Source organism: Sminthopsis crassicaudata, chromosome 2 (assembly GCF_048593235.1).
Source record: "Sminthopsis crassicaudata isolate SCR6 chromosome 2, ASM4859323v1, whole genome shotgun sequence".
Taxonomy (NCBI): domain Eukaryota; kingdom Metazoa; phylum Chordata; class Mammalia; order Dasyuromorphia; family Dasyuridae; genus Sminthopsis; species Sminthopsis crassicaudata.
The window spans coordinates 319,370,884-319,385,208 of NC_133618.1; the positions used below are offsets into that span (position 1 = coordinate 319,370,884).

Here is a 14,325-nt window from a genome sequence, read left to right on the forward strand (position 1 = left end):
GGTGCTTTCTCCATTGCACCACCTAGCTGTCCCTGCTATGACTTTTTACATTAGAAACAGCAAAGGGCCAGTCAGTGAATCAGGATTCTGGACTTCAGGATCTTATACTCTCCTAGAAAATCCAAAGTTATTGCCTCTTTGATATGGTATCTGAAATTGTCTTTGCACAGGAATATGAACCTCATTTTCCTCAAGCTCTAGTTAATGAGCATCTTATATGGATCAATTCAAGCAATAAATTCTGTCCTCCACAAATGGTTGGACCTCCAGATTGCCCAGTTCATAGCATGCCAGTTCATAAGATCTGTTTTCATATTGAGCATGAGAAACCCCCTTCCTGTTAGTCCCACTGCTATGAAAGCTATTTTTCTTGTCTTAATGAGAAATGAGTTGTCCTAAATTCAAAATTGTATCATCTATATTATTTAAATCTGGGAAGTAGGTCAGAGAAAAATACCTAGAGCAAAGATCTCAATTAATTATAAATTCTTAGTCAGAAGCTATTAAAAGAAGCAATTTTCAAGTTTTTTAATATATTCTAAAACCCCATTGCTTATTTACAGAGGTTTTTCATCATGGCCAGGCTTTGTTGTGTAACATGGCTCAGAAACACATTCCCCTTAGTTGAAGAGGATATGATATTGGGGCTTGGGACTTGATTGATTACTAATAAGAAAAAAAAGGGTACTAGGCAGTCTGTGGTGGCAACCTTAGAAGTACTAGGATGGTAAATGGGAGACAAGACAGAGGATATGTAATCCCCTGAAAATACTTCTCTACCCAGGAGCTTAAGGACAATGTTGAAATCTGTCAATTTTGATTTCTTGGCAAATCCATGATAATTCCTATCTTCTCTTTTTGAATGCTAATAAGCTATTCACTTGATCTACTGGAGGATTTTTCTGAGGATGTATATTAATCTCCTTGGTCTATGGTTTGCAGAATTTACCTTTCTATTACTTTTTTTTTTGAAAATTAGAACCTTGTTTCTCTCCAACACTGCTATCATTCTCTATAATTACTCAATGGTTATAAGCAGCAATTAGAAATCTCAATTGTATGTTTTCAGTGTTCTGGGATAAACCATATGTGAGTTTTAAAGATAAACTTATTTAGATTAACTAGATGCTTCTATTACCTTATGTTCTTCTTAACTATATTTGTTTACACTATACAAATAATTTTCTTTGATAGGGAAGACAAAAACTTGAGAATTCTAAGCACAGAATTTAAATCAGTCCCTTCCTTCTGTTTTCAGCTAATCTTGTATCATCTGCCTCAGAATTTTAGTCTCATATCTAGAAAGAAAATAGAGAGCAGGGCACAGCATGAGGTTTACTTTAATATATGTGTATACTATATATTTTAAATGAACATATATACTTATATGAGAGAAAGAGAGACACAGAGATCACTTACTTTGAGAAAAGCACTGCATTGGGTGGTGTGGAAGTATATGAAGATACAAAGGATATGGTTTCTGAATTTTAGTTACATAAACTAAAATATATGTAAGAGTGTTACAAAGTATTTGAAAGATTTGAAGCCTTGACTGGTTGAAGGTATCAAAAAAGGTTTCATGGACTAGTGTCATGATGCATGCTAGTAATCCCAACTGCTAGAAGACTGATGGATCACTGGGGCTTGGGAGTTCTTAAGAGGTCTAAAGTTGATTCATTGTTTTTACTAAGTTTGGCACCAATATGGTAAGGGCCTAAGTAAGCTCCCTAAGAAAGGTCAAACCATCCCAGGTTACAAAAAACAAAACAAACAAAAAAAAACCAAAAAAACAAAAAAAAAGGGCAAGTCAAAACTTATATGCCTATAAGTACTGGGATCTTACTGGATTTTGACAATGTTTCTAAGAGTTTCATTTGAAAGTTGCTTTCAAGAAGTTGTTGACTTTTCAGCAATCTTTAAATAATCTTTCCTCAATCTGTTTTTCAGGTCAATTTTTTAAAAATAATATTTTGTTCTTTTTTCAGTTATATATAAAGACAGTTTTTAGCATTCATTTTTAGAAAATTTTGAGCTCTAAATTTTTTCCCTCCCCAGATTCTAAAATGGCAATCAATTTGATATAGATTATATATGTGTAATCATGTAAAACATATTTCCATCTTAGTCATAGTTGTGAAAGAAGAAACAAGGTCAGATTTTGTTTACCTAACAAAAAATACATTCTCTCTCTCTCTCTCTCTCTCTCTCTCTCTCTCTCTCTCTCTCTCTCTCTCTCTCTCTGTCTCTGTCTCTCTCTGTCTCTGTCTCTGTCTCTCTCTATCTCTGTCTCTCTCTCTATCTCTGTCTCTCTCTGTCTCTCTCTCTGTCTTTATCTCTCTCTCTCTCTCTGTCTCTGTCTCTCTCTCTATCTCTGTCTCTCTCTCTGTCTCTCTCTGTCTCTCTCTCTCTCTGTCTTTATCTCTCTCTCTCTCTGTCTCTCTGTCTCTGTCTCTCTCTCTATCTCTGTCTCTCTCTCTGTCTCTCTCTGTCTCTCTCTCTCTCTGTCTTTATCCTCTCTCTCTCTCTGTCTCTCTGTCTCTGTCTCTCTCTATCTCTGTCTCTCTCTCTCTCTCTCTCTCTCATCTCTCCCTCTCTCTGTGTCTCTCTCTGTCTTTCTCTCTCATCTCTCTGTCTCTGTCTGTGTCTGTGTCTGTGTCTGTCTCTCTCTCTCTCTCTGTCTCTCTGTCTCTGTCTCTCTCTGTCTCTCTGTCTCTCTCTCTCTCTCTCTCTCTCTCTCTCTCTCTCTCTCTCTCTCTCTGTCTTTCTCTCTGTTTCTCTCTCTCATCTTATGGAATCATTGGCTTTTATTTGGTCCATTCACATTTTCAGGGAGTTAATTGCTTTGGCAACATTTTATCTCTTTCGTGCCAAGCTATGTACTTTCCAATTCTTTATTTTATTAGCTTTCATTTCTTTTCCTCTGGTTTTCTTATTTCTCTTATAAAAATATTTTTGGTTTTTGTTTTTTAAATTCATCCCTTTCAGGATCTCTAGTCAAATCTGCTCAAGTTGAGTTATTTAAGACTTTGCTTATAGATGTTTTAAAGTCATTTTCTTCTTATGAGTTGTATCTTCAATTTCTCTGTCACCACAATAGCTTTTTATGGTGGGATTCTTTGCTCATTTTCCCAATGATGTTAGGGCCAGTCTCTGAAAATTTCTGGAAGGAATGTCTGGACAGGTTTTGTTAATGCTTTCTTGAAATATTGAATGTTATATCATTCTAAGATTTCATGAACAGTTTACCTGAACATTTACGCACTAAACAGTTTGATTACTGCCCTTCTTGGTCTAAGCTCTACAAATTTCTCACGTAGATTTGGGATTAAACAACAGGCCTCTAGACCTGCCCCATTTGGAGTTTCAGTACATCATTTTAGGACTCAACTGCTATCCTCCAGCTAGAAAGCTCCACTGGTTCAGAATGACTTACTATAGTCTTCCTTTTGCTTTAAAATTTCTGCCGTGGTTATTCCTCTGCAGGCTTCAATTGAGCTAGAAGCTGGACCCAACTCTGCTCCTAGAATCAGAACCATAGACTTGCTACTTGCTTTTGAATTTGCTCTTTGGTTGGTAGGTAGATTACAGCTCATGATCATTCTTTCCTGTAATGTTTACCCCAAGGTAAAGTCCCTTCCTTAGTATGTCTTGAATCTATAACACTAAGTAATGAGTAACACAGCTGCCATTTGTCTGCTCACAGAAGTTTAGGTCCCTCCCTGCAGGATTTAGGATATCTTCAGCCTTTCTCTATACATGAACATTTTGTTCATGACATATTCCTTCATAACTCTATTCCCAATGTCTCTGTTTATCTTTTTATGTTGACCTGGAGTGGGGAAAATGATCCAATTGAATTTTTAAAAAATTCCTTATTATTTGGTCTGATACATTTCCCAGATCTGTTTTGGAAAAGTTGTGTGTACAGGACATGGGATGAGAGCAGTCTGATACTCCATCTTCCATAAGAGAGACATGATTAATATCATGAAAGTATTCTCAGATTTAGCAAAGGATGAGATAGATGAGGATGAGACTGAATAATTATAGAAGCCTATTGTCACAGTGATCTGAATGATCTGAACTAGGGCTGTGTCATGGAATGAAGAGGGGAGATATAATATAGGTAAGATTGGCAAAAGAATAGTGATGGGGAGAGAAAAGGACAAGGTTGACTGAAGATTTTGAACTTTTATAATTGGAAATGTAGTGATATCAGTAAGAGAAATAGGAAAATCAGGCAGAGGATCTGGTTTGGAAGGAGTCTGAAGTGACTTTATTTTTGAATATAGAATTTGTCTGTGTGAAGCCAGTTAGGTCAAATCAGACGTGGTCTATTTGTTTGATCCAGGTCTTTCTAGCTCTAGGTATTAGTCTCTAGTGGAATATAGGTTAAAGTTCCCTGCATTTCTGATGGAAGAAGCTTAATTGAATGAGAGGTCTTTGGTACTAACAATGAAGAGAAAAGTTCCACCTCACTTACTCCATCCATAATATTTTAAATATCTTGTTCTCTTCAAAACTCTCTCATAATATTTTTTTGCCACTAACCATCTTTGACCATCTAATCTTCCCTGACAGAAAATGTGTTGAAAGCGTGGATAAAATTTAATACATAAATATTTCCATGGAAACTTCTATCTTCCAGTGAGGTTTGAGAATCTTGACTAGTTTTGTGCTCATGGGACTAGTTGGGGCCCTATGCTAATGTTTGGCACCCTTGTCCTTCCCCCTCAAGTTCCTCAGAATAGTAAAAATATTTGATGCCATATTTTAATTCTGCTAGATACAAAAAGATAAATTTTCATTCTAGTTTTGCCATTAGCCAGGTTGTTTGACTTTCTGCATGTTATTATGTCAGCCTTGATCTTGGTTTATTCAATGGAAAAATGAGGGGTTTTGTTTTACATTTCTATAAATGTTGGAGGTAAAAAATTGAGAGTCTTTAAGCATAGAAAGATTTTCCATTCCACAGTTTTCCCCAATGAGAAACGAAAAGGGAAGAGAAGGAACCAAACATTTATTTAACACCTTCTATGTGCTAGACAGCATATTAGTTGTTTTACAAATACTATCTCATAGATCCTCACAACCATCTTGAGAGGTAGGTGCTATTATTTCCCCTGTTTGATAGTTGAGTAAACTAAGGAAGACAGAGATTAAAATTGAGCAGTGTCTATTAAGTGTGTGAGGTTGGATTTGAATTCAGGTGCTCCTGACTCTAATATGCTGTAGGTCTTGCTGCATCATGGTGCAATGGAGTTGAAGTCTGAAAAGCTAAACTTATCTTCAATAAATATATGGCCTCTGGAGTGATATTACATTATGGGTTATGGTTTGTAGTTTTATCTCACCAGGAACAAGCCAATCAGTATAGTATTTTTAGTCCTACCCTTTTCCACTGTGATCGTATACAATGATGAATTGAGAGAAGGCATCAGTAAGAAAGGAAATTGAATAAGTTGAATGAATAAGTCTCTGGAGATTTAGAATGTTTGCTTGGCTTGGCTAAACATCCAAGATGACCTTTTACACATTCCTGAAAAGTGCTTGGCATAGCAGAAATGGGCTTGAGATGTTGGCCAAAGTGGTTGCTTTGAAGTAAGAGTTCCTGATGTTCAGGTTCCTCAATTAGTTTGTAAAAGCTATGGCAGCAATTAAAGATAGAAACTTAAAAAGAGAAGAGTGAAATTTTGCCCTTTACAGAATTCAGAGAAAGCCTCTAGGGAGGGACCTTACTAGTTTTTGTGTGGATTCCCCATCCTAAGTAGACAAGTATTCCCTTTGTGAACAACCTTCAATGATCAACTACAGACACAAGGAAAATTAGCATTGGATCAAATACAGTTAATTAAGACCTGAAATTTGATGTCACATGGACCCTATCCAATGCTTTTAGTTTTTTGGAATACCCAAAAGACTTCATGGCTTCCCCTATGAATTAGCTAGGTAGGTGACACAGTAGATGCAGCCCTGAGCTAGGAGGCAAAAAAGTCTGAGTTCAGCGCAGTCTCGGACAAGAGCAAGCCACTCAACCTCTGTCTGCCTCAGTTTCCTCAACTGTAAACTGGGGATAATATTAGCACCTATTTCACAGGGTTGTTGTGAAGATCACGTAAGATACTAGTAACACAGTGCCTAGCAAATAGTAAGTTTTGTTCCTCACTTCTCCTATGACATAAATGTAGAGGACAATATAGTGACCTCTAGAGTACCATAGCCTTTATACAGGAATCTCTAACTTTTTAATAAAGAAAATCAATTTTGTAACTTCCCCAAAGCCTTTTGGTTGCTTATTAATTATCAGTCATCAGACCTATGGAGAGTACAAGATGGTAATTGCTTCTTTTACGGAAAAGCAGCTGCTACCCATAATTGCCTAATGGCAAGGAATCGCTGAAAACCAGGGAGCTAAACAAGATCAAGATTTAAACTCAATGAATCACATTTCTTAAATTGGAAAGCATTAATCTAAAAGTAAGATAAAAATGATTCTAGTCTATAGCAGCATGGGAGACATGTACTGATGATGTTTTCTTTGCCTTTCCTCTACTGTGTTTCCTTGGGGAGTGATTTATACTAAGCCTCTCTCTTATGATGACATAGTCCTGTGAAGGACCACCAACTGAGACCCAAATTGACTGATTTATCAAATGTAACATAGGTAATAATCATCAGAGGTAAGATTTTAATCCAAGTCCTCTGGCTCTAGAAGTTTTTCCTTCCAACTAATGAACTTTTCCTATAATATTAGTTCTATATGTGTGTTCCATTTGATGTGCACACATCTAATTCTCATGATTTGATTTGGAGAACTTAACCACTATTCTCATTGATTAGATTTTACTTGCATTGTGTTGTGATTATTTTTCCTTGGATTTTAGGATTCTTCTCAGCCAATAGTGTGGTTCAGCTGGTTTTCATTAAATAGTATCTCTTTAAGATCCTTCTCACTCTTCTTATAATTTTTCTAACAAAAATGCCTTTTATTGGATACCATTCCTCTTTTTGTGTTGTCCTCCTGCAATAGAATATAAGGTCTTTGAGGAAAGGGACAATATTTATTTTTAGATTTGTATCATTAGTTGACATATAATAAGCATATAATAAATGCCTTTTCATTCCTTCACTCAAATTACTTTTATGACTCTCCCTTCTTTGTGCTTTATGTAGAGGTATAAAGGGCAGCTAGATGGCACAATGGATAGAAGGTGGACCTGGAGATGGGAAAGCATAGTTCAAAACCAGCTTCAGACAATTACTAACTATGTGACTGTGGTAAAATTACAGAATCCTTTTTGTCTCAATTTCCTCATCTGTAAAATGAGTTCGAGTAGGAAACAGCAAATTTCTCTAGTATCGATATCAAGAAAACCCCAAGGTCACAAAGAGTTAGACAAGACTAAAATATAATTCAACAACAACAGAGACATGGCAATTACTCTGCCTTCCTCCAATCTCTTTGGGTGTATTTTTAACCTTAAATATTGCTCTATATTTCCTTCTCTTCCCCTATCTCATGAGGTTTATTTCTCTCTTGCACTGTAATGCCAATGATTCTGACTGCCAGGACCATTGGAGCATTAGATAGGACACCTGCTTCTAATCTGTCTTCTCTCAACAATAGCAGGAACCTTATTGCTTAGAAGTAATTTTTCTCATCCTAGGATTACATTTATTCTTGAGGGCAGAAGGAGGACAGTAAAGAGTCACCATTTTGTATCATGTTGATTATGCTGATGAGGATACTTGAATTCCACATTCTGTATGAGTCTAATATGTCTTAATCTCTTGGTATCAGTCAAAAAGGACATAATACCTTCATACCATCTGTTCAGGGGACATTATAGGATCTAATAAGGAACTAATTTATAAGCAGTGGGGGGAAAACATCTGAGTGTGTGTTGTTCATTCTAACTAGATTTGGGGTAAGTGACTTGCCCAGAGGTTGAAATAGGAGCCAGTATTGGAATTCTTGCAGATAGAAGTGATAGTGGTTCCATGATTTAGAGTATAGGCTCTTAAGTGAGTCTATGTAGTTTTAAGGGTTTTTGCCCACAAATTGCCCTCCCCCAAAAAAGGGGAGGTCGGGCAGTGAGGAGGAGTGATTGAAGTAAAATAATCTGAGTGATGCCAAATTATGACCAAGAAGCAAAACGTAATTTGAGGATTGTAGGTGAATATGGTTTGAGAAATGTTAAATTCTAACTTCTATACTTCTCCCTAAGGATACTGGGAGAAGTATAGAAGAGTTGTTGATTGATGTGAAGTGGGGGAAAGTAAGATGATTTATTCCTATGGAAAAGCCCTAAAAGAAAGTAGGGAAAGCCTCTGTCAACTGAGCAGCTGAAACCTGGACAGGACAGAGTCCTGAGAGCACATGCTGGAGGGAGCAATCTTTCCCTGGCAGGATCAGTGGGTCGAATGACCCACTCTTTTCCATCTTCCCCTGACTGAGGCTTTATTATTTCATCCTGTAGGTGAGACATTACGTTATGCTAATCCTAAAGGTTAAAGGAAAAGCTCAATTTTGCCTGGGAATCCCATGACCTCCCTCTAGCAAAGGAGGAACAGACAGTAAAACTCACTGCTTCAGGGTTAGCAGTCTTTCCCTCCCTCCATCTTGGAAATGATGGGTTAGTAGATGCTTTTTTTTTTTGCATCCCCTCCTCAGTGTCCTTTCCTCATTGGGTATGTAGGGAGATTCTAGGCCAGTTGGCTGGGTCATATTTAAAGTTGTAACAAACTATAGTCTTTATCTTTCCTCCCACAAAGAGCTATATATGTTATAATCTCAACAGAATTTATTTTCAAGTACCTGCTTGTTACAGTCAAATGCTAAGGACCAGCTATGCCATTTATCCCTGTAACAAATGCAGTAGGATATTTAAAAATTGAACACTTTGTAACTTAAAGACAAAAATGCCCACACCAAATCTGTAAACATTTTGTATCTCCTAGAAAACATCCAATGTTTAAGGATTGTGTACTGCCTGTGTAGATAATACTCCCAAGTGTCATTATGGAACAATTTTAGAACTCCCAAAGACAGCATTAATGAGGTTTTAATGGTATTTAACTATTAATCTACTTTGGGTTAATTCCTCTTTATTCCTCGAATTTGTTCTATTGCCATTGATGCCTTTTTTTTTTTAACATAGGTAGCCATAGAAAAATTTCTGAGCAGGAGAGGGACTACTATCATTATTAAATATATTCCCCATCTAAGCCTCTTTTCGGAGCATCCAAGCAAACCAAAGAGGAGAGATGGATATAGTTATGCTTCCTGACTTGGAGATCTATCAGGTCAAATTTATCCATCCACTAGTTAATCTTTATCTATGGTTTAATAATACAGAAAGGCCTGTAGTGTAATGCCCTGGATATTTGTTGTGCTTATCAAATATGTAGATAACTCAAAATAGAGAAGAGAAGACACATTTGACAACAAAATTGGGATCCAAAAAGCTACCTGTTAAATCTAAAGATTAAATCTAATAAAATGAAAGTTAATGGTGTTGTATTATCCTTGAATTAAAAACAGAAACACACAATGGAAGAGTAATGACCAAACAACAATTTAAGTGAAAAAAGCCTGAGGATTTTCATTGGATTGTAAGCTTAAAGATGCAATCCATCAAAAATAATTCATTAATAAGAACTCAATGTCCAAAATAAAAGGAAGCTATAAACCCATATAGTTCCATCATGCCTTACTCAGGATGATAGTCATAGCTCAGACTGTTGTATTTAACTTGGGTTGCTACATCTAAAGAAAAATTTTGATAAGCCAGAACACATCTGTGGAGGATGAGAAGAAGAATAGTTAAAGGACTAGAAACCAAATCATAGGTTATGAAAAAAAAAGGAACTGAAATTGTTTAACCAAGAAAAAGGAAGATGGCATTGTCTTCATGCATTTGAAGTCCTGTTATATGAAAATGGGATTAAGTTTTTTTTTTATTTGGCTCTAGAAGGTAGAATTAGCAGCATTGGTTAGAAGTTGCATCGAGACAGATTTAGGCTTGATATAAAAGGAAAATTTCTTAATAGATCCATCTAAAATTGAAATTTGGGGAAGGGAGAGAGAAAAAGGCAATAATATTTCCATTACTGAATATCTTGTAATAGAAATTGCAAGTCCACTTTTCAAGTTGGTCCTTTTCAATTTTATGATTTTGATTCAATAGTGAAACTCTAGTAGAATACCACATCCCATAAGACTCTCCTTCTTAGCCAAATGTTTGTACTCATGATAACCTTCTGCCTTACTGAGCCAGAAATTGTGAGAACTCTTGGTATCTTGGCAAAAATAATTGAGTATTTTGCCATTTTACAAATGAGGAAATGGAGGCAAGTAGGGTTCCATGATTTACCTAGGGTCACATAGCTAGTAAATTTGAGACTAAATTTAAACTCATGAAGATGAGTCTTCTTGATTTCAAACCCATTGCGCCACCTAGCTGCAAGTACTTATACTATAACCATTTTAATGGGTTGGGGACCAAAGCTGGAATTAGAAGCTACAAGGTTTTGTCGTACTCCATCAGATCAAACTCATGGAACCTCATGCTCAGCATTATCAACACAGTCTGTCCAGCTAAGTGCTCCTTTTCAGTTGCATGTATGCTAAAGGTGCTGATATATTTTGTTCCTAATTTTGCAGTTATTTCAATATGTTATATGAGGTGACTATCTAAAGCTGGGAATAATTTCCATGAATTGTGTGTATGAATGAGGCTTTCTAAATTTATATTCACACCATGGCCAGAGGGCATAAAGCCTTTTATAAAGCTTTCTTTAACTTTTCTAACCCATGAACATCTCTTCACTCATGACTTTTTGTTTTTTACTACTTTTCAACACCTTTTTCTACACTACAGACATACTTAAATGGCACTTTCATTTGTACAGAGTGCTTTTCCTATAACAGCTTTGAGTGAAAGGCAATGCAAGTATAGTTATTAATATTTCACAAGGGAAGACACAAAGCAGCTGAATAGGGACCCGAACTCAGGTTACCCAAATTCATATGCTAGACTTTTCCATCATGCCTCAATAATAATAATGTCAAGTAGACTGCAAGGTCTTTGAGGGGGAAGGACCATGTCATGAAAAAGGCTTGTTCTAGAAGGAGATGCAATCTTTCCTCTGTCTTTGACTTTCCCACTTATTCTGGGGAAGCATCTCCTGGCCTGTCTAGCTCAGGTCGGGCAGGTTGGTTTGTTGAAGGTCCTCTCAGTTTGTGGGTTCTTGAAAGAACAAATCTCTTGTGATTCAAATCGAAGGAGGGTGAATTAAATGCCCTCAGTGGCTGACTTGGGACAGAGGTAATGCCTCTGCCCTACTCAGCCCTGCTCCGTGGGGATCACTGGCTCTTTGGGAATGATCTGAGGTAGTTGTGACCTTTCCCTTGAGAGATTTTCCAAGGGATCTAAGTGCGGGGAATGGGTATGCTTTGGGCCTAGGTTCTCTGAGCCAGATCCAAGCCACACTCTGGAGGAGCGGGTGGTACACTGGTACTTTAGCCAGCTGGATAACAACAGCAGCAATGACATCAGCAAGAGAGAGATGAAGCCCTTCAAAAGATATGTGAAGAAGAAAGCCAAACCCAAGAAATGTGCCCGACGTTTTACAGACTACTGTGACCTGAACAAGGACAAATCCATCTCACTACAAGAGCTGAAAGGCTGCCTGGGAGTGAGAAAGGAAGGAGGTAATTGGCTATTACAAGTGGGGTCATTCATGGTAGTCTGATGCCCTGAGCCTCTTCCGATTGCTGGTTCAAGTCTTAAGTGCTCTTGATTTTCTTTAATAATCCCGAATATTTTCATTTAAAGAAGGATAAATTGCAATAGGGCCTCCCTATTGCCTGAGAATGTCTTACTCTCTTTACGATGACTATCCAATTTTAGTTGCCAAACTAAAGGATAATGTAGGCTCAACTAGCTACCAGACATAAGCACTTATTTTCATGCTCTTGTAGAAAGCAGACATAACATTTTCCCAATGAGATGAATGAAACAGAGATGAGGTCATAGGTTTTAAAGGTGGAAAGGATTTTTAAGATCATCTAATCCAACCGTCTTATGTAGATGATGAAACTAGGATCCAGAAAATATGACTTATCTAACATCATATTTGCCCCAAGGCCATCCAGTTGATTAAGGGGAGCACTGAAGCTAGCCAACTCTTTCCCTCCAAGTTTAGAGATTTTTGCACTAGGCAGAAGGAGAAAGGAGGGGGATAAGGGCAATGCAGAAGGGACATGCTAGGGTTGTAAATTTAGTCTGAATTAGACTCCGCCCTTGTGCCATTTTGTAAATCAAAAGTCCTCTATATTTCAAGTCAAAATAACTCACAATAACCTTGAAAGGTATGTGCTGGTATTCCCATTTTCCAGATAAAACTGATGGTCCAAAAGACTCACACAGAATCACACAGCTCCTAAATGTTCCAAGACCAGATTCCAACCTAACCATTTCTGACTGCAAGTCTAAGATGCAAGGACAAATTAACATAACCACTCAATTTCCATCTGTTTCCCATACTCACATTTGAGGAAAGGAGCTAGACTAGGGAACAAAAGACCAAATACAGATGGCTACCCCCTCTTTCTCCTTTTGTGACAAAGCACCTTCATGTTCTTGTCCTTTGCAGGTAGCAGCATGGGCAGCTTTCCTCATGGAAAAAGACAAGGCATTAACCCATTCAGTAAGTCACTTTCCTCTTTCCCTCCCTTTTCTATCAGTTTTTATTTTCTCTTGCCCATTTCAAAATCCTCTCAGGAAACTTATTCTAACTCTCTCATTTCATAATGAGATGGAACAAAAGAAACTGGAGGCTAATTTCTTCTCTACCCTACCCCAGTCCATGGTTACAAGCAACTCAACACAGTTGAGTTGAAGGCTCATGTGCAACCATCTTGTGGCAAACATTTTTCTAGGATAAAGAATGAACAGAGAGAATACTGAAAGTCCCTCTTTTAAATCTGCAAAGTGATTCCTCCAAAGGCCAGAGTAGACTAGTAAATTGTATTTATTTGCAAGCCTAGATTAAAGTTGATGTTTTCACCCAGCTCTTTCTTCTACTTCTCTCCACCTCCACCCCCACAACCATCTTACCTGAAGTTCCATATGACTTTTGCTTGTATTTTCTTCCTTCTCTCTATACCTATCCATATTCCCAGTAGGACAACTGGTCTAAAAGCAGAAGAGCAGGTGGAGAGTCCATGAAGAGAGAATGGATCAGAGACCTTTGACCCTGACAAGTCACATCCTGCCTAACAGGAGAGGTGCCCACAATGTTTGCACTTTTAAATCATTCTCTCATTTGTATGTATGTGTGTGTGTCTCTGTGTGTGTGTGTGTGTGTGTGTGTGTGTGTTGTTTTGTTTTGGGTCCTGTTTTTTTTTTTTTTTAACACTGTTATTGAATACCACAGTGGGAGAAGAGAAGAGGAAAAAAAGCAAAAGTTTTCTCTTTTTTTGACTCAGCTACTGACAACTTTTAGAGTTTTGTTTTGTTTTGTTGGAGTTTGTTCAACCTTGAGAAGAAAGAGATTTATATACTGTATATAAATATATATGTGAATTGTACAGTTCTTTTGTACAAGCTTCAGAGTTGATGTTTTCTTTCCTGCACCCTATTAAAGGTTTTCCGGAAACCAATCATTATCTATCCTCATTCTGCTTGGAGACTGACCCTCCCTTTTTATTTTCTTCCTCACTCTCTTCAATAATGCATATGGAGATGTGAGTCTTACCTTTTTTATTGGAGTAACTATGATAAAATTGCTGATTGTCTTCCTGGAGGAGGAAGTTGTCCCTACTGTCCCAATGGAAACAGTCCCTAACCTGATAGTTCTTGGAGCAAGCTCCTTGAGTTATTCCTCCTTAGAATAGTGTTTGGGTTTCAACTTAGAACACAAGTTGACACCTAAATTCTTTATCAGATTATGGAGGGTAGTAATATTCAGCAAGCATTTGGGTGAAAACACTCCCTTCTTTCTCTGGGAAAAAATTCATTGTAGCATAATAAAATCATGAGCCTCGTAGAATTGAGGGTAGATTAGCTTTTTTATGTATATTTCTGTAACACCAAATTTTCAGACAATTGGGATGAAGACTAGTAGAATTCAGTTGATTGGAGGAGTAGAGGTAAAGAAAGGGAGAGGGAAGAGGAAAGGAAAAAAGAGAAAGGAGAGAGGGAGCAAAGGGGACAGAAAGCATGTGCTGGCTTTCTTCAGCACAAATGCATCTTAAGGTTCAGAGAATTGGAAATAGTGTTAGAAATTTATGTATGAGATATATTTCTAGTGCACAAG

General features: G+C 37.3%; 1 protein-coding gene across 3 annotated transcripts in view; it reads left to right on the forward strand.

The window, feature by feature from the left end:
• Nucleotides 1-13,667, forward strand: part of SMOC1 (SPARC related modular calcium binding 1) — a 181,062-nt gene extending 167,395 nt beyond the window's left edge. For 2 of the 3 annotated variants that reach the window (XM_074290151.1, XM_074290149.1), the window contains exons 11-13: nt 11,469-11,716; nt 12,661-12,714; nt 13,190-13,667. In XM_074290151.1, the coding sequence (XP_074146252.1) occupies nt 11,469-11,716; nt 12,661-12,714; nt 13,190-13,206 (319 nt within the window). In that variant the 3' untranslated portion in view covers nt 13,207-13,667. The remainder of the gene's footprint in view (nt 1-11,468; nt 11,717-12,660; nt 12,715-13,189) is intronic. The other variant, XM_074290150.1, reaches the window with a different exon arrangement.
• The last annotated feature ends 658 nt before the right edge of the window (nt 13,668-14,325 follow it).